The sequence below is a fragment of the Varroa jacobsoni genome, unplaced genomic scaffold, assembly GCF_002532875.2.
Source record: "Varroa jacobsoni isolate VJ856 unplaced genomic scaffold, vjacob_1.0 scaffold_479, whole genome shotgun sequence".
Taxonomy (NCBI): Eukaryota; Metazoa; Arthropoda; class Arachnida; order Mesostigmata; family Varroidae; genus Varroa; species Varroa jacobsoni.
The window spans coordinates 1-22580 of NW_019213381.1; the positions used below are offsets into that span (position 1 = coordinate 1).

The window sequence follows — 22580 nt, forward strand, 5'->3', positions numbered from 1 at the left end:
TATATATTAGATTCCGCACAAAAACAGAAATAACCCTTGTCCACTGTGTTCGCAATACGACGAGATTAGCTGGTGATATTTAAAAAGTGGTTAGAAGATTGCTGTCACATAGACAGTCTCATTATGCATCAATCGCTCTTCGGTACTGTATGAAAATCTTCATTTATTATTGGAAACATTAATAATTAAGTCTAAAGTAACTATTGTCTACCAGCAGATGTCGAGTGTCGTTCGACCTCAAGATAATTCTAGTTTTGTTCAATATATAAATCACAGTACTATGAAACAGTCATGCGCTGGGACGTCCAGTAAAGGAACTTTTCCGTTGTACAAGCGACCTACTTGCAATATGCAGGTGTATTCTAACGATTGTTATATAAGTTTTCGACGACGCCCAAGTGCACGCATCGAAGCTTAATAATTACGTAATTTTGAGTACCGTGCTTTTGCGATACCTGTCAGTGCTATCGATCACTCTTCACCCCTTGCACAAGCTTCTTTCCTATGTAGGCGATGGCTCTTCCTGCTGCATACCCCCTAACGTGTATCGTATGCAGGCTAGTCATTTATGTGTTTCAACGATATTTCGGTCAAAGGCATCGCCCCATTTTAAGAATTTTTATTCTACCTGTGGATAATCGTTCTTTTGGAAGAACTAAAACAACATATAAACAGTTTCTATACGCGAATTGTATCTAGTGTCAGCTAAGGTTTATTCGATGTAATTAATTTCTTACACACACATACAGAAGTCTCTTGGCAGCTAGAGGGTTTTCATTTTGTATCTGTTGAGGTAGCAAGACATACGCAAATTACTTCAGTAGAAGGATAACTTAACTCTACAGTACATACGCTACTATGTAATAAGCATTTGACAAGTAACATTAACGGTAATAGAGCAATTTCAATCAATACAATATTCATTGTAACGCTATAGAATAATAACACTAAATAATAGGAATATAGAAATGTTACAACTCAACTACGCTATTCATCTACGTGTTTCCTGCGAGTTAGATGCGGAACAGGGTGACCCTCGTCATCCTGTACGTGCAGGTATGAACACGCTTTGTACGTGTATAGCAGGATTAATGTGCATACGTCTAAATTGTCAAGGCACGAATGCGGACAGGGGAGAAGTGCTGGCTTAACAGTATGGTTCCTCGAAACCTTCGCAAGAGGAAGGAGAAGTAGACGCATCCTTTCGGTATCCCCGCAATGAAAGCAGAGCTCGGATTCGCGCAGTTTTTTGTTGGTAAATAAATTGTACGGCAAATGCATGGATGCTTTTTTGTTCTTTTTCACCAAATCGAGTTTTTTTGACCTGCGTCAACCGGCGTACTTTGCGTCTTTTGTCAAAAGGAGATCTGTGTTGTATCTATAGTAGATAAGAAGGACTCAACTATGCTTCCTTATGGTAGAGACTATCCAAGGTTTAAATTTAGTGATGCGTGTGCATACGCCAGGTAAATTCGGTTCAGCGCACCCAATACCCCATGAGATAATCCCCGCTAACATCCATCGCCCACTGGTATCTCGAACCTAAACGAACGGAAAAAGAACAAGCCCACTATTATTCTCAATGCGCAGATATATAGGCACACTATTCGTGACCTAATGAATTTAGAGAAGAGTAAAGACAAAGAAAGAACTAGAGCGTTGGGCTTCCAATTAGATTACCTGTGGAAAAATCAGATGACATTTACTATAATCTAGTAGTATTCGACACTTGTCTATTCAGAACCGTCCTATTTATTTCATTTAGTTCAAACTTTAGCATTTAGGTTGGCGCTTTTTTGTCGTTACTCATTGAGTACCTCTAATCGAGTGATAAGTCTATGCTGTACGTCGCACGTATCGTGTAGACTATCGTGATCGTATCTCAAATATGGGTTGTCGATCAATTGCTTTTGATATTTGAGATAATAGTCAGAAACGGATGAATAAGCAAGGTTAAATACTGATACAGTACTGAATTAGACGAAGAAATGCCGAAAATTATTGGAATGGCGCTAGCTCACGTGCAACGCCCATGGCGCGCACTTTGAATGAAAAGTAGTTGACTGGAAAAACCTAAGCGTGTTCCGGTAACCGTGCAAGCAGTATAACTTCCATAAAAAACCCAATCATGCGAGAACGACCGAGTAAGCATTCGCTAAATAAGCCATCGTATGATATTAACCGAAATCTCTCATCTCGCTTCTGACAGAGCGCACAAGCTCAGAAAATTATGTAAATTTGTGAAGACTTTATGATACCTTATCGACAACTATTGTTGACTTATAGCTTATTTTTCTACAAATAAAGGCGCGGTAACATGAATTTCCTAAATACTACCTAGTCATGCTTGTTTGTTTGTTGAAATAAAATGACAAAGTCTATAAAAATGTTGTTTTAAATCATCTGAGACAATCCATCATTCTCGAATTTATTACCTGGAGTGGTCCACCGGAGTCACCCTGACATGAATCCTTCCCTCCATTTTCATACCCTGCGCACATAAATATTGAAGGAATAAATTCGTTGCGGCCCGCTGCTTGAAACATTGTCTTACACTTTTCGTTTGAAACAATCGGCACCTGCAACAAGGATGAATCGCATTATTCTAGACAATGTACACATTTACATATGTGAAAAATTATTAGGATTTGTGTGACGTGTCGATAAATAGGATTGCGATGTCGTATAGCTAGTACGTTAATAAATAAATAAGTAAATAACACAAGTTGAAATGAATTTTTCACACAAGATACGTTCATGATGCACATTGAAATGTACAAATACAGTTTCTTGCGTATTGTCACCATCTTTGAACTATCGTCGGCTGTGTTATACATTGCTATAACCGGTATAAAGTGCTGTACCATTGCGGAATCATTGCGTTCTATTGACGAACCTGAACCTCTTGTAGCAGCGAAGGTAGAACACCTCCTTCGTTAAGTCTGCCCCATCCAGTCACCGTAGCGTTTTGGCCTACCAGGTTTCCGGTGGTATCAGGAGGGAGGCATATGGCGGCCACGTGCGGCATATACTGAAGTGACTTATCCATTTTAAGAAGCGCAAGATCGTTTTCATACGTGAAAAAATTATACTGTGGGTGAACGTATTTAGCAGTGATCCCCCGTTCCTGGAATGGATACGGTTCTTGTGTTGACGAGAAATCGAACTCGCCGAGCCGTACGCGTACCTGTGTAACAAGAAGACTGAAACCCAGAGTATCAACAAACCCGTTTACAAACAGGGTTGTTTGCATAAAAAAAAAGGGTATCTTGAATGTTCGGGCGTGAAGAGAACCTATTCTACTCAGACAATCAATTGTCTGAAGTCGACAGGCTGCTTTCCTACCTTAAAGAATATACGACAATTCTGTACCCACAAGGAGACAACAAGCCCTAAACGAATATCCTCAAGCAGTTTCTCGATTACTGGTAAACACGTTCAACTGATTTAAATGACGCGCACAATTTTGTTCCTTGTCACCCTTAATTGTAAAAACTCTTTGTATTTTAAATCATAAGTTACTTGGTGGTATCTTCTTAGAGCAGAGAAAAGTATTTCATATATGCAGTAACTGCAAACTTGTAGTTGTTTTTGTTTGACTTCGCTTTTTTGTAAAAGGCAACGGCCGTAAACTTAGGCTAAATTTCCTTAGTAATTGTTAAAGTACGTAAAATAGCCGGCAAGTTTTAATTGTAGATATCAAACAATCATTTGTAACAATAACAATAGTTTTATAACTATATACAACATATAGATGGGCCTATGCAAAACTGTAACACTCACTCATCAACACAATGTGCTGCCGTAATTATCCAGTTCTTGTTTAAGATTGCGCCTCCACAACGATGAGTGGAAGAGAAACCGAAGAAGGAGCTTCTTCTCACCGAGGCCTGCCATGGCCATTGACCAAAGGATGATGTTTTACCTCCAACCACCTAACAACAGGTTTTAAGGTAATCGAAAACACTACCTTCATAATTTTATTTGTTTAATTGCTGTTTTCAAATGTTATTAATTGGCGATTTTGAAAAGGCGATCACTTAAACAAAAATCTACAAAAAGCAAACCCTAAGGTTTCTTTATCTCAATTCTATGCTAAATAACTTTAAAACGAAGAAGTCGTCATTACGATCGACGCCAAAGCTCACGCCGAAAAAACATCTCTAAAAAAGTGTCACTTAGTAACCTTTTTCTGTGGCCTTAATGGTGGGACTCCGCAAGATTCGGTTCCACCGGTCTCAATGAAATTGTTTTCAAATTCTGCCGCCGCCGCCGCTGCTGCCAAAGTACCTCCGTTGCTGGTCGATGGCTGTGGTTTCAAAGTTGGTATCTGAAGTTTTGTAGTTGCCTGCGTTGACGTCGTTGTGGTAGTCGTCGAAGACCTCTGAATAGTGGATACACTGGCTGGTGAAGTTACTGATGGTTGCATTAGGGGCGAAGTTAATGGAGAACTCACCTGCAGCACAACAAATTGAAATTTCAGTAAGTTCTACAAAGCAAGTCAATAGATTTGCACACGGTTGGAAGTTGAGCTAAGATATCCAGTCAATACTAGTGTTTTTGCAGAAGGAACATTTGTAAATCATTTGGTAAATCTGCTGAGCCTAAGAAGCTACATAACAAAGGTCAGCTAAAACATATAAGGGAATAAATCCTGTACAAATACGACTTGAATAAACTATGGTTCGAACCATCAGCTATAAATAACGTTAGCTTCCTCAAATTGCGTGCTATGTCGAGCATGTAACTGTCCATATTTTTTTTTCTTCTTTTTCTCATACCCACGGCCCAGGCTAGCTAATAAGACTTTAGAAATCTAACATCAGTCTTCGAGGTGATTTAACATTTCTTAATGTCAAATCACCTCTACCTTGTCATTATTACAAGTATTAAAAGTAATTTCAGAATATGACTGCCTATTTAGAACATTAGTATTAGAGAAAAATTAGCATTGTTTTAGACTTATTGTAAGGTTTACCAAATACAGTGCGGTGCAAGTTACTGACTGCCAATCGGACAATATGTAACAATTATGGGCTCCCATAGTGCACCCACTCCCCTGTTCAAGCAGGACACGCAATTTCTAATATGGCATCAAACTAACAATGCTGTTTACCTTGATATTGTTTGTCTCGGACCTTTTGTCCTTTTACCACGGCTCTCTTACCACACAGTCGTAGCCCGACTTTAAATTAAACTATATGTTTTCTCTATTCATATTGATAATGAGAAAGCTTAAGATGCTTCTTGGATTGGGGGACTGTGTAGAAGCGCAAGACTTTAAAACTTAAAAACGAAGTTCGGACTGCTAGAAACGCTTTCAAACAGTTTCAAGGTAATTTTATGAATGACTCAAGCGAAGATATCAACAACTTTAACATCGATTGGACAATTCTTCAGCTAGTCCAACAAGTATTTTGAAGTGTGAAAGAATATTTTGCTATGCGTTAAATCAATAAAAGCTAAGTAATGTAGGTATAAAAGGATCACACTTGGGAGATGGTGAAATCGTGCTCGTGTTATAGAAAAATGGCATGTACTTTCTATACCGTGGATTTGAATCATTCTTCGAAATTCCGAGAACCGCTACCTACACGAGTCTGGAATTAAATAACTTGTGTATAAAGTCGAGTTACAAGAAGACGCCATCTTATACCTAGCCTGAGTTAGGTAAACGGTAAAATATTACTAAACGCTATACGACAAATTTGACTAAAAATATTTTTAAAAAATTCACATTTTTTTCAATTTTAGTACTGTTGCCAATTTTTTTCCGAAGTTCATCTTGTCTCAGGTTTGCTTTTTATACATACATTTAGATATTATTTCTTCATCATTATGTCCTCAATATACTAAGATATCGTAAGTCTCCCTAAATAGGAATACAGAAAAAAGTACAGAAAATTGATGAAAAATCACTAATAAAAATACCTGAGATTTGCAGGCTATCATTGAGATTAGACTTGAAGTCAGTCTGTGATTTCTTTAATGAACTCTATCTTCACTCTATATGAACCTCAGTTAAGGCCTCGTATTAATTTGAAAGCCTTTGTCTGAGACCTGCACTCACTCCGATCTAATTCCGGTTCCGATATTATCGGGTGGTAATGGAACAGTTGAGTTGAACTCGATCTACCAACAGGGAACCTAGACAATTTCAGATCGACCTTTAGCCATGTTTAGTTTGTCCAACACAGGCTAACAAAATTAAGAAAAATACACCCTTAAGTTTTTCAACTTTGAAGTTTTCGCTTGAAAATAACCGTTCAAACGTTGAGCGCATGTAAATTATACCACACAATGAACACCTTCCGATATTTAATTAATACGATTTTTAAGTGAAAATCGGAGAGGCAGCCACAGTAATCCCCTTTATACATACAATAACGTGTCTCAAGAAGAGCGCAGGATCTGGGTTTCGTTATAAAATGAATCATTTTTTATTTAAAAGTGCTGATCTTTTTTTGCAGTGTAAACAAGGTCCTCGTTGAGCTTTTATTATTCAGATATTGCGCTGCAATAATATCGCTTCTCATGGGTCGCTAAACAATCAAGGTATCTCGATGTAGCAGATTACATACGAAAGAACACCGTTTGCAGTTTTCAAATAGTATATATATATATATATATATAGTTATTAGTTTATATGGCTGAATTTTTAGTTAGCTAAAATAAGCAGGGTGTTAGCTGCGACAGAACACAGGACTCATTACATGTTGGCTGTTTTCTTTCGTAATAAACATATTCGAAGCGATATATCATTTTTAAATGTATATTGAAGTTCATACAAATCAGCACTTTTTAATTTATTTTAAATTTAAGGACCAATTTTTCCCTATCATAGATGTAGTGAGTTGCACTCCTATTGAGACACTTGAAAAAGTCTTGTATCCTGCTGGTTTGTGCGTGTTACCTTACCAAAAACGGAAATAAGATAATACGTTAACTCTTATGCTCATGTTTTGCCATATAAACAACAGTAACAAATATGAGAGAACGCTACTACCGAAGTCCAATACATCTTTGAATCAGGTCTATGATGTCGTAGCTTAACTATTCGCCGTGCTCCGTTGCGTCTAACTATTACCTCGATAGCTCAAGCTTTGTTTGTATACTTTAAGGCTTAAACATATCAATAAACTCAGTGGTCAACGTCGTTGAACTAGAAAAAACCTGTTTAAGTCGAAAATGTTACAGAGTATAGTCTTGATGTTTGAAAAGGGCGCACAAGACAATAAAGATGATGCTATAGAGTGCGTACTATGCAACGATTCCTAGCACCGCTGAACAGGTGCCAGGGGAGAATATCGCTACCTATTCTGCACGCGTTCGTCAAGTGACGAACGTAGTGTTTTCTGATTGTAAATTTGCAAAATCAAATAGGTATTTCGAAAGATGAATTTAGATTGCTGCCTTATATTATGTGGCGGTGCTATTTCGTACAATGATAGTAGGTCGAACAGGAGTCGTGGCAGGTTTTAACGCGATGATTGGCATGGTGATGCCAGGTTTGACAAGAAGTGTAGGTCGAGGCCGAAAGATTGACCAAAACGAGTTGACAATCGTTGGCCGTATCGTTGGCGGCCATCGCTGTAGACTGTGCGTCATCAAAGTTGTCATAGTTGGTGGACGACTGAATTGAAAATAGGGCCCGCCTATAGCCACCGGCTGCTTATGCTGCACCTGTTGAGGTATTGAACACAACGACAGGGAAAAAGGCAATAGGGACAAAAGCTCAGTGTCTGTGTGAATTAATCAAGTGCCACCCGGTGCATCAAGTGTCATAATGATTTTATATATATATATATATAGACTAAAATAAAACCACCAAAGGACTTCTGGTCTTTGATATATGTTTAGATATTGTCAATTGAGAGGACCAATTAATTGGAACGATTGAAAAGCGCCAGTTTGGTTCTCATAAATTTGGTCTGTTTTTTGCCACCGTTCTTAATTATAACAGATCCTTTAGCCCACAAAAAGCTTACAAGCGAATTACTGAATTTAACAGCAGATACCAAATCGATCTTTTGCCCAGCTGAAATAGAATAAAAAAAATAATGATAAATAAATCCTGTTGGGTATCGCCATTAGATTAGCAAAAAGGCCCGATATTTCACAAGCCACGGTAAGTGGGACCGAAACCCAGACAAGATCAAGTGAAATTTTCATGTAATCTTATACTTACTGGCAGATTGGCTATGCTAAGAACTGTAGGAAGCGTTGGACTACCGGCGGGTTTCATGTGTTGTTGCAATGGCCTGGGCTCCCATGTTGCGTTTGTTGAACTGCTACTCGCTAAACCACTGAACGCCGATGCAATACCGTTTACTTGAGGCTGGGAGGCTTCTGCTAACGGTGACTCCAATGAGTTTTCCTCATCGTCTATGTCATGACTCGGAACCTGTGTTGATGGTTTACTGTCTTCTGCACAGTCGCGTACGCAACGGTAGCCAGTGTTTAGACATAGTATAAGTATAATTAAAGCTGAGCGCCTTAGAGTTGGAGTTATGGTCTGCTTATTACGCGTAATTACTTGACTTATATGTATATGCGCTAATGGGGTCCAAAAACGACCTGCTATAGACCTACACGGAGCCAAACGGAACCGCTGATACACTTTGTCCTCATAATGACTCGACCTGCTCTCTTAAAAATACGTCAAATTCGGCTTGAAAGTAGAAAATATGGGATAGTAAACTGAAGGGAATGTTGAACTGCTAAGCCGTATACATATTTTCGGTTTTTTTTTTACAAGGACCGCGATCTCCTTCCATAGCGAGGAGCTCAGTAGGAGAGGAAAATTATAATGTGGTCTTCGACGCCTAATGTCTGTAGACCTCTTTCTTACCTGTGTGATCTGGCTTGCCACAACAACTCCCATAAAGAAAGCCATCTGTGCAGGTTCCAAGGTGCTTGCCGTCAGTTTTAATACACTCCCACACGAACATACATCGGCCTTTCTCTCCCTGGGCGTTTGAACATGACTTTTTTGCTCCCATCTTTGCGCCTGTTTAGAAAACATTATTATTGTAGACTTTTCACATGTGAAACAGTTTCATTGCATGGATAAGTCATTCTATGTTTCTCGGTTGTTACTGGTAAACACAAATTCGCGAGTGCAATTGACAATAGGAAACTTGAACCTTAGCTTATTACCACGTCTTATAACGGGCTAAAAAAGCAAAATTAATTATTTTTTCACTTCTGTTCACTGACGTATAAACCGAAAACCGTTAATGTCTTTGCAGGCATCTTGTAGGTATCTGTAATTTCAAAATTTTTAAATATACAATTCACGATGTCGTGAACAACTCAAACCGCGGATTTGTGTGAATTTTTAATCAAGATTTGGCCACCGCAATTTAAAAATAAGATACTTATTCTGGATAATTGCCAAGATATCTAAAACCTCCAGTAGCTCGATCGTAGAGGCAAAATAAATTAGGGAATCCGGTAGTCGTACAAAAATCTATATTCATTTCTATGCAAGCATTCGTTTAGTAATTTTCTGTTTTAGAACAATGCTTTGACATGTTGACATAGAATTAATTTTTCATTTATTTAATTCCTAGAAATTATCTAAAGCGATTAAGGCGAATATAAATTATTACGACAACGAAGATGAAATTTTGCCTACTATACAACGATCCCAGACAGTAGTAGTAGTAAAAGCAAAGGATGGTCGCAAATTTTCGAATGTAGTATAACACAAAAAAAAGATACCTTGAAAAAATTTCCTATAGTAAATCATTTGACAAATGATAGCAGCTGAAATTTCTGTGTCCTAACGACGGATTTACTTGTGTTGAGAACAATGTAGGCAGTATTTATAGCATTAAAATGTTAGGAAAAATTGCTTGAGATACAAAAAAAACGATTAAAACGATAATATAGCAGGCCACTTTTTGCTTGTATGCATAGAAAATCGCATAGAGTTGGTTATACAAGGTTAGATAATACCATCACGCTTATGTACTAAAAGCCAACGCAAACTTTTAACTAGATGTAACCAAATATGTACCTATTGACATGGGGACGAAAAGAACGACTACGACTAGAATCAAGCTCATGTAAAGATCGGGTATCGTGGATTTCATAGTCCCCCTCCGCCGTCTCCGATTTTTGCATTGATTCGGCGCACGTAGTGTGGGCGTTCTGCCATTGTAAAACGACACACTAACTAGACTTTTGTGGTAGCGCCATCTTGATGAGGGCATTCGCATTTCTAGTGTTGATCGCGACCCCCCCTCGCGGGCCATCCTCGAGGCCCTAACCGTTTACTGCTGCATCATGCCTTTCTATGGCCCGTCGCTGTAAAAAAAACATAAATAAGTTGAAATTAGATTAAAGCAATTAGGCTTAAACAATTCATTACTGTGTTACATATAACATCTTTAGGCTTCATATTTCAAGAACATATGCGTCATGCCTACACAAACAATTTAACGTCATTGCTAAAATAATTTTTGTGTTTTTTTAGGACTTTAAAAAAAAGTCCTAAGAAAAAAGAGAGCTTAAGAGCGAATGCAGCGGTACTGATAGAGGCCCGAAAGTCACGCAACCCTGAAAGGTTAACTACATTTCCATTATAGCTTTCGTTGAATCAAAAAGTAAGATAAATAAACATCACCTTAGGAGGCAAGGTTACCTTATTAGGTCCTGGTCTGGATCTTATTTCTATTGGCAATGAATTCGTTTAATTGATTTTTTAAGGTGATTTTTGTTTATTTTTTTTCGTTAACATAAAAACGGCTCATTAGAGGAACAGCCGAACCCGTCAAAAGATCGTTATGTAATCTTTTAAATAGTTATGATCATTTAAAAGTAATACAATTACATGAAATACACAATCTCAAGTTTCTCTTCTAATGTTTAAAGACCTTACACTTTTACATTATAGTGCAAAACGTTTGGCTTAGTTAATTAAGTATATTAATTCTTTCGTGACATTATCGAAACATGCTTCTAACGCAAGAGGTTGACGAACGGCAATGATATCCTTACATTGACGTTCGGCCACGTTCCGCATGGGCCAATAATGTTGAATACGATCGAAGTAATCAAAATGATCTGTTACATAACTGCTCAAGCCGCTGTTTCAGTGTTGCGACAAGTGACTGCCCCCTTCAAGCTACAGGTTTCCAAGGCAACCGAGTGCGACTAAACTATGTCGTCATCGAGTGGGCAGTTCCAATGTGGTCTTGCAAGACTCGCGTAACAGACAGAAGCAGGCGCATGACTGTCGTTGTTTTGACTTCACAGCTTCGCTTGTTTTCCCCCGCGTATTAGCCCACACCATAGTGTTACAGCCCTGGAGCGCGTTCGCTGTTCATCTTGATGTCATTCATAACTCACACGCAAGTCACCATTGAACATTCTCGTCCATCTACATCACGTCATGTCAGCTCAACGATGCGTGAGCTCAACAGCTCCCACTGGACTCTGCAATACCATACAACGTGTTGTGAAAGTTTTTAGGATCATTAACTGCAACGACACAATTTGTAGCCCAGGTCTAAGTTCTGGCAAAACGAACGTGGCGATGGAAAGACGTGAGTAAGCGTGAGTGGAACAGGAACGACTTTAACTACCTCAAGGAATTTGGCCATTTTGTCGTTTATAACATAACCTGTCGACAGTTAGTCCTTTCAAAAGCTGGCTCCTCTTCATAACTGCAGAGAACTGGTATAACATAAAGCCGTTGCTATTGATAACGATGCCACTGATCAACAAATCATATATACATGCACCAGTGTAACCGATGACTATGCGTTCTTGAGTAAGAATGCGGAGCTTACAATCAATCTTGCTAAGACTAGCCTAGGCTCGACACCTCACCGTTTCTAGCCACTTCACTATAACGGGCGTTGAATAGACGATGAAACTTAGATGTAGATCATGGAGCAACGACGATTGCTCAGTCGACCATAGGCGCTAGTGTTCACAGTGAGGATAGTAGCTTCTCGATGACCTGTTGACTGATATTTATCAAATCGTTTGTCACCAATCTTTATTTATAAATTAATAAACCTTTATTATAAATCGAGCAGTAACTTGACAATGATGCATGAGCTAGAAGTGTTTTAGCAATGATGCTATAATAAATACATATATATACATAGAGTGAGGAAGAGAGATTATTTTTCCATCACAGTCTCGCTTGTCCTAAAGCCATATTTTCAAAGGCAGATTGAAACTAAGTTGCATTGTTGCAAGTTTCTTCACATGACCACCTTGGCCCACAGGCCACATGCAACCGATTCGAGTTACTGCTAATTTTATAGAGAAACTGAAGGAACGAAAGAGGGACAACTCTTTTTAACTGAAGTACCATGCTATCGCCTTCGTTGCACTATATGTCGTTGTGGTCAACAAAGTGTGCGAAGGGATGTCTGACGACCCTCTTAGCTCAACGCACTGTTCAGATAAAATGATAATCACAAAATTATGATTAACAAACATCGGCTGCTCTAGCTATAATCATATTCTGTTAAAAAAAAAAAAAAAAAAAAACTTTACACGAAATTATTTGTGACCCATGTAATCTGTCTGGCAATGTGTGGACCAACGAGATAAGTAGTGTTTTCATTTGATACGTTTTCGAAAATTAATTAATGTTAGTAGGCTCATCCAGTTCGTATTCGACGAGTATTTTGGCATATTTTTACTGTATAGTCTTTTCCATGATATCAGTTGTTTTTAACGACAGCGATAAACATATTTTGACCCATATAGTCCAAAATCCCTCAAACATATTTAAGCGGAAATCAGCACAAATCTCTCATCTTAAAAATTCTAACTATAATTAGTTTAAATACACCCATATATTATGCATTTATTTGGAGGGTGTAGACGCAGTGCTGTTGACGCTGAAATTGCAATAGATAGTACTCGAGTTTTAGGAGGCTTTAGGAGTGGGCGCTTTCCTTTTTTCGCAGTAACGCCTATTCGTTGTTCGCGAATCATCCAATTTGAAACGTAACGATTAATATATCTTCTCTCTAGTGCACTATCGTACTCGGCACTGTAGCATAGCTACCCTCCATATGGAATCGGAGAGTAGTAGACCGCCTTTCTTCCTTTTTTTTTTTTTTTTTTACCTGTCGTTGTCTCTTAGGATTTCGATACAAGCTGAAAAATTTAGTGTAAATCTTTTCGATTACATATAAAGTGTGAATCAGCGCATTTTTGCTTCGTTTTTGTATTGAAGGGTCTTCGAATGGCAAGTAGAGCGGCACGTCCCAGCCATTGCAATTGACGGAAACAATCCACTCCAGCCAGCTTCTTACTAATATCGAAGTAGGTATCTCTGTTCGCTGAAAGTTTCTCAATATCATCAGGTGAATAGCGCAAAAAAAAATAAGAAACAAACAGAGAAAATAGAACGGAATTCCTTTCTCTGAGTGCCAGAAGTAGAAGCCTTCGAAGGCAAGGGACGAAGCGAGGAACAATCAACGAGCAGCTAAAGAAAGTAACTCAGATAGGACAAAATGATTAACCGCACAATACCAATAGTAATAATGCTAGCAAATTTAATCATTGAGTATCGCTGAACATTGCGACGCCGGTGTCGCATTAACCGAGATGGGCGAATGTAAGTTTTACAGGAAATTCGGAAAAATTGAAATTGTAGTTGTTAGTTGAAGTTTTTCGTTAGATGAACATCTATTACGATTCAACGATTTCCTCTTCTTGCAGTTGATGGACATCTGTCTGGTTTGCCCGAGTGGACTTTTGGGTCGAAGCCATTTCCATTGACCGTAGCATAATGGCGAGCCTGTTATTGCTGCGGCGCGCACACAGAACATCGCAATCGAACAGGCGTTCTTATCGTCACTTTATGGGTTTAATGGAATGGATAAGAAATAGATCTTTGTCACTTCACGCCGAAAAAGCCAATAGCCTAACAACAACATTGCAAGCTAGTGAGGGCTCTAATCTGCCAAAAGAGAGAGCTCGAGAAGTTAGACTATAATATAACTGTATTAGGTTACTAGCATTGGGAGGCGGATAATCGTACAAAAACGAAAAAAAAAAAAGATATTTGTAGTGGCGCTAATAATAACGGAAGGGGCTGGACTTGAAGCAGTGTTTAACGGTAGTAACGATAGTATGAAAACTTAACGAACCAGGTTCAGTGGTAATAGCAGCGGCAGTAGAAGCCACTGTAAAAGCGAATAGAGGCAGTAATAGCATCACTGCCATATCGCCTGCCTTCGCTTTGGGTTCGGGGTTAGCGTCGACATTGTATCTAACTTTTCCACTACAGGCCAGAAACATGCCGGAAGCTAACATCTGCCCAAGGATCAAGTGATGACGTCATTCTGGTGCAATTTGGCCATGCCATAGGAACGTATAATAATGACAAAAAAAAACAACAAGGGTACCGTACCATGATTTTAAGCTTTCAATATAAACATTAAGAAGTAAATTGAATGGCACGAAAAGAAGAGTTCTTAAACATAATTATACAAGAAACCTGTTTAAAAAGCCGTAGCTGAATTCTTCTGCACAATAAGTGAGGATATGTGAAGAACAATTTGAAGGCATCGAAGTGTATTAGTTCGAATTCGATCTAGCGCAAAGCTTTTAACAGTAATCCCTAATCTAATTCTCAACTAAATATTCACCCGTGGCGTTCGGATTTCAGGCGGCGACTAAGTGATTCGGAGCGAAAGTGTCAGCAACAGATCCCCATGGTTGCCTTCGTAAGAAGTTAACTCGACAGAATTCAGCCTGGATCATCGAGTTGTCCAAATGCTGAGTTGTTAATAGGGCAAGCTTTCGGCATTACATAGTATATACGCCATTAAATATTTTTATATACCAGAAAGAGGTACGGCGCTGTCATGCAATACGCAGCCCGTATATGTTGTCAGTGAGCTTGAGTGATTGATGCCTAAAATGTAAGTATACGCGAACAGGCGCACCCAGCTATTGAGAGAGTTATGGTAAATCTGATAGGTCTGTACCTAAATCAACGGTTCAGTCTTTTCAAACTGTCCTTTCATGCAGAGTTGCACAAGTAAGCACAGAAACATGCCAGGATGATTCACTACTAACCATCGAGCTGCTCTGCTAGAAAGGAACGTCTGCTTTACGGGAGTTGGACTTAGCACTATAACTGAGCGATATTATTATGGGTTGATGAGAACTCTGGTAAGTCTGAGATATTTCTGCCTATTCCGCAATGGATCGAACCATTGTTTATGCAATGAGATGACTGTTTTGTTGAATATATTATTTTCACGTACTTTTTTTTTAATAACGCTTTGAAGACCAGTGTTTCCTGTCTGCTGATCGAGTAGTTACGAAGCGTTTTATTTATACATTGATTAATATTAGCTCGATGTCGCAAATTCAACTCTCGATTGGCGGATCAGCGAAGTGCTCTTTGAAACAAGGAAATAGTAAAACTATAGCGACATGCAAGTTATCAATTGTAACTGAATTATCATGCGTACATCCAAAAAACAGGTAAATCGCAGCGAGGTAATTAATCTATGGCACCTAAATAAGGCCCTGACAAATTGAGCTCTCGAAAGCCCGCCGCTATCTTCCATGATTATTGCATTATAACCGCCTTGTTCATAGCAGTAACAATTATTAGGGGACAGGGCGGTCTAAAATCACGCCGATCTCCTTCGTAAGTAGCTCTTCAAGCATATCTTAGGCCTTATAGGGTACGTCATGCTACTTCACATGTTAAAATTATAACAAAATTAAATCGTATGCGTCGCAAGAAGACAAATGCGACATTTTTTTGATTATATCATGCAGTTACGGTTGTGCATTATTCGATGACGGATATAACGCTCTCATGCGTTCTTCCATCTACTACCGTATTGGAATTTCTGTCTGGTCACGTTTCTTTAAAGCGAATCGTGCGTGAATCATGTATTCCTCCTGTCTTCTATAGGACGCTTCAATAAACAGCTGCAAAATGTCTGTGAACGCTTGCTATAACTGTTATTTTAATTATCTACACTATATGATCTGTGCGTCGTATTGCACAATCTGGCGGAAATGTAAGGGTTTCTTATATATACATATATTGAAAGTGACAAAACTGACTGCGTCTTCAACTGGCACTGAACAACATCGATAAAATAAATCTTGTTCGAGAGGAGCAACCATAGACACTGTTCTTTTATAAACTTCGAATACCAGCAAAAAGCGTCGTCGTGTAGTGCTTTTTAATTCTCCGTCGTTTAACGGTTACGCGGCATGCTGGTATCCCCTTGCTACCGTCTTTCTTAGTTTTCATATGATTTTTGTGTGACATATTGGCCAAAAAAGGATTTCTATCTAGCTCGGTCGCGGGTCAAAGAATGGCGTTGCTTAAAGTGCTCACTCAAGTCATTCACCGCAACATCACACCCTGAGGAATAACTCAGGGGACTATTACAAGTACCACCATATTGAATGAGTGTTTGTTGAGGCATCTTAATCCGGGTGGGAACGGAAGCACGGAAGGACGATGTCATATATATAAACAGCCGCAGCCATATATATGTATGGATGCCGTTGCTGCTGTGATTACTTTCACTATTATATAGTTCATTCACGCTAAGAAAAACCGAAATCGAGCAGTGGCAGCTAAACTGGAGTCGCTCATAGTTGTAGTTAAACTCTTCGAAGCGAGACCAAAGAAGTACCGAAGAAAAATGGCAGTACGATGACGATTCTTAAACCAGTGTTCTTACGGTTAAGTGCGAGGGGCTTCATGAATTAGTCTGTCCACATGACCGCGCTCGCGTAGCAAACGATTTGCAATAATCAAGCCCATATAGCTTTGTTGTTCAGCTTGTAGGACCTAAATAGTCAACCTGATCCTTAGCTATTGCCACCATCATCATTATAATATACATATAATGGCGATATCTATTGCGATATCGTTATACTACTGTCATCGTCGGTACTTACTAGGATCGCTATTCCGTTTGGCTTTACCAATATTGCGAAAAAGCCGCAGTCTTGCCTGTTTACCACTAACGTTTCACTCGATGGCCTGATTCGTCCCCGACATTTGTGGGGTATTGTTACGAGAGAATGCAACGGACTTCGAAACTGAATTTTGAACTATGCGTTAATAACGGACGAAATTTTATTGGTAAATACTGATGATGGTGATAACATTTCGTAAGAAGGCCGTAAACGGATGTACGGTACGGTACGGTACGGTACGGTTTCAAGAACAAATAACAGGTGATAAAGATCAGCGCGCAAGTGACCACATTTTGGCACCCGAAGAACAAGAGCATTTCCACCAACTAACTTTAGACAATAAGTTCAATCTGTGAAACTTTAATCAATAAAGCATATCGCCGGCCTATAAGACATAGTTCAATGTCTACAGTCAGCCGGATCAAGCGAAAAAATAGTGACGTTCTGGAACGAAATATGGATTTGACGACTATGGCAAGTAAGTTCGGCCCTAAAGCAGCTGTACCATCTGCAGTGGACATCAACCGCATCTGCTACTATGGAGTATTTACTAAAAATAAAATAACGAATGCAACCAACAATCTCAAGCTGCCTAAGCGACACACAGACTATCAATAGAGCAATCGAAGGCAGGCAGGTAGTCCAGTTACTATATAACAACGGTAGACCTTATCGTTGGGCCTTAATTATTTTCTAAATTTAGCAAACGAATACTCAACGTTGGCTTCAGCCCACTCGTTCTCCCGCGTCAAGTCTGCGTGATCACGAGGCATTCGATAATTTGAAAAGAAAAAAGATATTACATATAAAACAGAATCGAGAGTGTCGAAACAAAAAAAAAGGTCTAACACATGTTCAAAGTTATCATTCTGGCCCGAAGCGTTTAGGAGTTATTCAGTTTTACCGTCTGCTGGGCTACGCTTGTGACACCCTACTGGTAAGGAGACGTAAGAAGGGTTTTACGTTGCCGATTTCGAGACATTATTCAAAATTGACGGAAAATGGATCTGCAGTCGATTATCGTTCTCTGCTTGAATATATCTACGCTCACCGGTTAATAAAAATTGAAACTAGCTAGTATAATATATATAATTATTAATTTGATCTTTCTCGATAAAAAACGAAGTTGCGACTGTAGGCTTAAGATACGTTTTTCTGTCTTCGTATGGCTGCATGTATTAAAGCATCTTGTAAACTTTCATAAATTAACGCAAAGTTAATAAGGTATCAAGGCGTTCATTGTTTATGGAGTTTTATTTTACATTGGGGACCCCTGCAACGGTTTTCGATTTCTTGAGCTACAATATATATACAGATAGCGAGTATCAGGGTGCATCCATAATCCTGTTACTGTTGATAATATTGTATATTTTGTTTCTGGAACGATTCTTTCTTAAATTATTCGTAACTTTGCCAACAACTTCTTGCCTTGTCCTAATATATAGCGTGACTACGCTTGAAACGATGCTGAAGGGCACTTTGTTTTCAACGGGTCAACCAACTATAGGCCAGCACAGAGAATCATGGTAGATTTTGATATCGACGATGAACTTACGTTAACGTAACATAGCGTCGATTGTAGAAGTACGTCAAGTTATTATCAGTTTTGGATTTATATAGCGATACTTAACGCCGTTTAGCAATGGTGGAAATTGTGCACATCGAGTTCTCGTAATGAACGTGACGAAGACCTTCCCTACTCGATAACATTATATTATTATATATTCCTATTGTATATTTCTTTCTAGTCTGGACCTACCTTAATTATGTTACCGCACGACTTTGCCCGATACAGTACGCTATATCGATAATACTAATCGTTACTGGAAAAAAACCCTTAGAGTCTCCTCAACGTGAAGTTCCTTTTCATTTCATCTGAAGCATCTAGTGCTGTCTACAAGCAGAAGCAAAAGTAGTTGAACCAAGGAACATTCAACTACTATTTCACAATTAAGATAGCACTACTTCGGGTATTTACCGATGCTGTCTGTGTTCGGCTTGAGCCATAGGAATTACAGAGCCTTTTTAGTTACTATCTTTATTCTTGTTCCTACCATATGTCTGGTACTCTGTACCTTGCGATCGTAGAACACCGAGTTGCATTGCGAATCACTGCACTGCTTGGTCCTCAAGCCCCATACATTGCACCCCACTCCATTCCTCCAGCCTTATACGGTTTCTACGAAGCTGATAATAAGCTATAGAATAGTGCAGAGACTTTCTAACCGTTCAAATGCAATTTGGCTGCATCGTCCTGCACAGGTGCTTCTTTTTTAACCCTCAATTTAGTTAAATATAAGCAAAATGATTTCATCATTGCCAAATTATAAAATATGTTGTACTTCAAGGTTTTGTAAGTAACGACGAACGCTTTGTCAAGCCAAGTTAGCTCTGTGCTTTCTCGTGTGTGCTTCACACATTGGTAACAAGAAAGATGTTACGGCTACTCGTTCATTATCGGTGCCATTCTCTTTGTGCCTTACTTCCTAAGGGATATCTGTAGACCTCTTGACTTCTGTTTGTACGCGTTAATTTTTTTGTATTCCAAATCGGCCTACCTTTCACCGATGGCCGCTTCACCTCGTGCCATTTCATCTGATTAGAAAATCACTCTTTGCAATTCGTCGTCGTTAACTGGCAACAGAAAACACTCTGTCGTTCAGAAGCGCTCCTAAGGGGTGTGATCATGACCAGGCCGCTTAAAACTGTCGACGGTAGTGACGCTGACATTCGGTTTCCCTTGGATGTATTTTTTTGCCATCGCTCTTGTTGTTTAACCACAGGTGGTACCAAAAAAAGGGCACGATGGGCACTGTGCGCGCGGTCTGTGATTGTTTTCTGATACGGAATCGCCGTTGTTTTGCTTAGATGACGTGGAGCCTTGCAGTCGGCACGGCTTTCTTTCAACACAGATCGACATCTTTGTTGCATTCAGACCACTATCGTTATCAGCCTGTCTACCTACACCAGCCATCCGGAGAAACTACCAGCCATCAGCTGTAATAGTGATACCGGTAATAGTAGCAGCAACGAAACGAATTGCATCTGTAGCAACGACAGTAGTAATACCACCGTACCACCAGCAAAAAAGTGAGATGATGACGTTTGGTTTTTCGACCAAAAGATCGACCAATTCTACGTCCATCGCTTCTTCTCTTTAGATAAAAAAAAAAAACAGCAGCAAGCAGATGATACGTGATCAATATATGGCAGCAGCAGCAGAAGCACCAGCAGCGACAGTACGAGCAATCAGTGCTCAGCCACTGCTGTTGCAGAAATCGCTACCGAAGCAATCAGATGCCGTCAAAGCCTGGGTTTGGACCCCTCAATTTCTCCGATTCAGGCGACGGCGGCAGCGGCGTCGGCGGCAATGGTAAAAGCGACAATACTAACCGTAGTTGTAGTAGTCAACTATTCATCTATTTGTTATCAGGAATAATTTCCTAGATCGTTCATCGTAAATCCATTGAGTCAACGACGATGCAGCGAAAGCTGCGACAGCTAAGCAAGAAAAGAGCTAAAAATCGCAGGTAGTAGAAGTCGTCACTTCAGTAGAAACAGCTTTTTGTCACGAAGGATGACCGATATCGGGTTGGACATTATACGGCATCGCAGTGCAACATATTTGTCCAATTCTTGCTGCACGGACCTGCACTAGACCGGATAGAGCATTCAGCCCCGAACGGAGATGATAAGAGATTGCCCTTCTATCTATCTACTATGTCGGTCAAAGTCTTCTAGTGGCGATGTAACACATAAGTCTGGTCAGTAGGGAAGAGATCGCAGAGGAACCAGGACGTAAGTGAAAAATGCTGCACCTTACGATGGAAAAAGTGCGCCATGCATGAAGGTATCAGGTCAGGACGTTTCGAGGTAAATAAAGCATTACATCATTGCAACAAAAGCTAGCATGGTAGGCTTCACAAAAGAGCAACAATATATCGTGGCCATATATGCGCATGATTGAAGATTGCGCATATTGCAAGTTGACTTTTGTTCCACCGCTGTACCTAAGCAGCCTTGTGATTATCTTGCATGAGCACGACTGTATCCATGTACGTCACCATAAACAATAAAGTTTCTTGCACTTGTTCATTGGTTGTCACAAACGGTAGCTGTGCCTTGTTATGGCCATGATCGAGGCGAGCTGCAATGTACCTTTACGTATAGTTTCTATGTGACCACATTTCTATGTGCTGTCACGATGGACGAACGAAACGCTAGCCATAGAGGTCCGAATCCATCGGAAGTGCTCGTGTTATCTTGCAAATGCCCTTCGAGCTTGTTTTAGCCGTTGAACGTTTTAGGAAAAAAAGCGGGCCCTTCAGTCGCGAATAGCAGAAATCAAGTATAGAAAGACGTGTCTCGTTATAGATATTAACCACAGTTATCATCGGCATCAAAACCACCTCCAAGGGTCCCCCTCCGTAAGCGAGAGCTCGCGGAAACGTTGTTGGGCTACGACTAACTGTATGTAGATGCGTAATAATATTAGCCACACCGGTAGCAGCGTTCGGCATGCGTGTGTATACACTTTCCTCAGTATACAGTAACCCTCAGGAGGCTAATGGTAGCAGCTTTCCCTCAGATAGACAATGGATGCGGAAACCGGCCAACACGAAGTTGGTAACGACAACAATAAAAAGAATTGGTAAATAAAAGAGGAAAAGCATAAGCAAACCAATAACGACGACGGAAAAGAGACGGTGGAGGAGGAGAGGGGAAAGGAGCCGACGACTACGAAAAAAGAAAGACGAAATAACTTGACAAAAAAGCAATATGGGAGGACAACAGCGCAGCACTACTTCTGTTGTAGCTAAACGCACCTATGTGATCGGCGCCCACGTCAGCCGAAACGACCAAAGAAACAAGTATGTTTGAAAATGTCAGAGAAAGCCCAAGGAAATCGATGCAGTAAACGTGACGATGATGGTCGCGGTGACAATGATGCTGCTGGTGATGATCATAATGATGGTGATGATAATGACGAGCCTATAATATTGATGACGATAATAGTAGCAGGCAGCGGGAAGTAGGGAACCGTCGGTGCGTTGGTGCAAAAGTGAAAACTTCGCGCATCCACCCCGGAGTGACCCCAAGACCGACTACTGCAGCGGCCATTGCGAAACGTTCCCAACTATACCGCCACTATAGCTTCCAGCACGACGACGCCGACAGAGGTCCACAATCAGGCACCGGCCAAGCGTGCTACATCTGGTAGATCACAGGATCCATGCTGATACCTAACCGCGATCGTTGCGGTAAGACTGTTAGAACTTATAAATATGGATTTGACTGAATAAATTGTTATATCAATAGCCGATGCAGGGAAATAAGCGTTCGCAGCTCGCAGCGAAAACCCAAAATATTATGACTGAAGCAGACGGGGCACTCATGCGTTGACTCTGGCACAGACGCAATTCGATGAAGATGAAAAAATCGACCTGATAGACTTTACGTCTTTTCACCCCTTTGGGCAGATTAGAAATAATGGCTTGTTCATAGATCTTAAACTATCAGAGAGGTCGCTGACTCTTTGCGGCTTCTGGCTATGGTCGAGCTTGGAGGAATATTTTACAGTTTTTCTATCGGTTTCCGTAACAATGTAAGTATAAGAAAAAAGACCGCAG

At 39.9% G+C, this 22580-nt stretch overlaps 1 protein-coding gene and 2 long non-coding RNA genes across 7 annotated transcripts in view; 2 read left to right on the forward strand and 1 right to left on the reverse strand.

Moving 5' to 3' along the window:
- Nucleotides 1-6: 6 nt before the first annotated feature.
- Sb (serine proteinase stubble) overlaps nucleotides 7-22580 on the reverse strand; it is a 24363-nt gene continuing 1789 nt past the window's right edge. Inside the window, exons 1-10 of one of the 4 annotated variants that reach the window (XM_086968465.1) lie at nucleotides 11086-11162; nucleotides 10025-10314; nucleotides 8852-9010; nucleotides 8189-8427; nucleotides 7444-7683; nucleotides 4187-4456; nucleotides 3784-3935; nucleotides 2897-3203; nucleotides 2436-2579; nucleotides 7-1542 (exon numbers count right to left, since the gene is read on the reverse strand). In XM_086968465.1, coding sequence (XP_086824591.1) covers nucleotides 1399-1542; nucleotides 2436-2579; nucleotides 2897-3203; nucleotides 3784-3935; nucleotides 4187-4456; nucleotides 7444-7683; nucleotides 8189-8427; nucleotides 8852-9010; nucleotides 10025-10262 — 1893 coding nt within the window. In that variant the 5' untranslated portion in view covers nucleotides 10263-10314; nucleotides 11086-11162 and the 3' untranslated portion in view covers nucleotides 7-1398. Of the gene's footprint in view, nucleotides 1543-2435; nucleotides 2580-2896; nucleotides 3204-3783; nucleotides 3936-4186; nucleotides 4457-7443; nucleotides 7684-8188; nucleotides 8428-8851; nucleotides 9011-9726; nucleotides 9906-10024; nucleotides 10315-11007; nucleotides 11163-22580 lie in introns of those variants that run through there. The other 3 variants (XM_022833825.2, XM_022833823.2, XM_086968466.1) reach the window with 3 other exon arrangements.
- Nucleotides 4351-16141, forward strand: LOC111260805 (uncharacterized). Of its 2 annotated transcripts, XR_002680555.2 has the most exons (5): nucleotides 10325-10573; nucleotides 11106-11555; nucleotides 13214-13302; nucleotides 13702-14386; nucleotides 14654-16141. It is a non-coding gene; the product is annotated as an uncharacterized LOC111260805 (long non-coding RNA). The 2 variants fall into 2 exon arrangements; XR_002680556.2 differs by lacking the exons at nucleotides 10325-10573; nucleotides 11106-11555 and adding an exon at nucleotides 4351-4482.
- Nucleotides 18553-22580, forward strand: part of LOC111260806 (uncharacterized) — a 4409-nt gene continuing 381 nt past the window's right edge. Inside the window, exon 1 of the long non-coding RNA XR_002680557.2 lies at nucleotides 18553-22555. This is a non-coding gene — a long non-coding RNA (uncharacterized LOC111260806). The remainder of the gene's footprint in view (nucleotides 22556-22580) is intronic.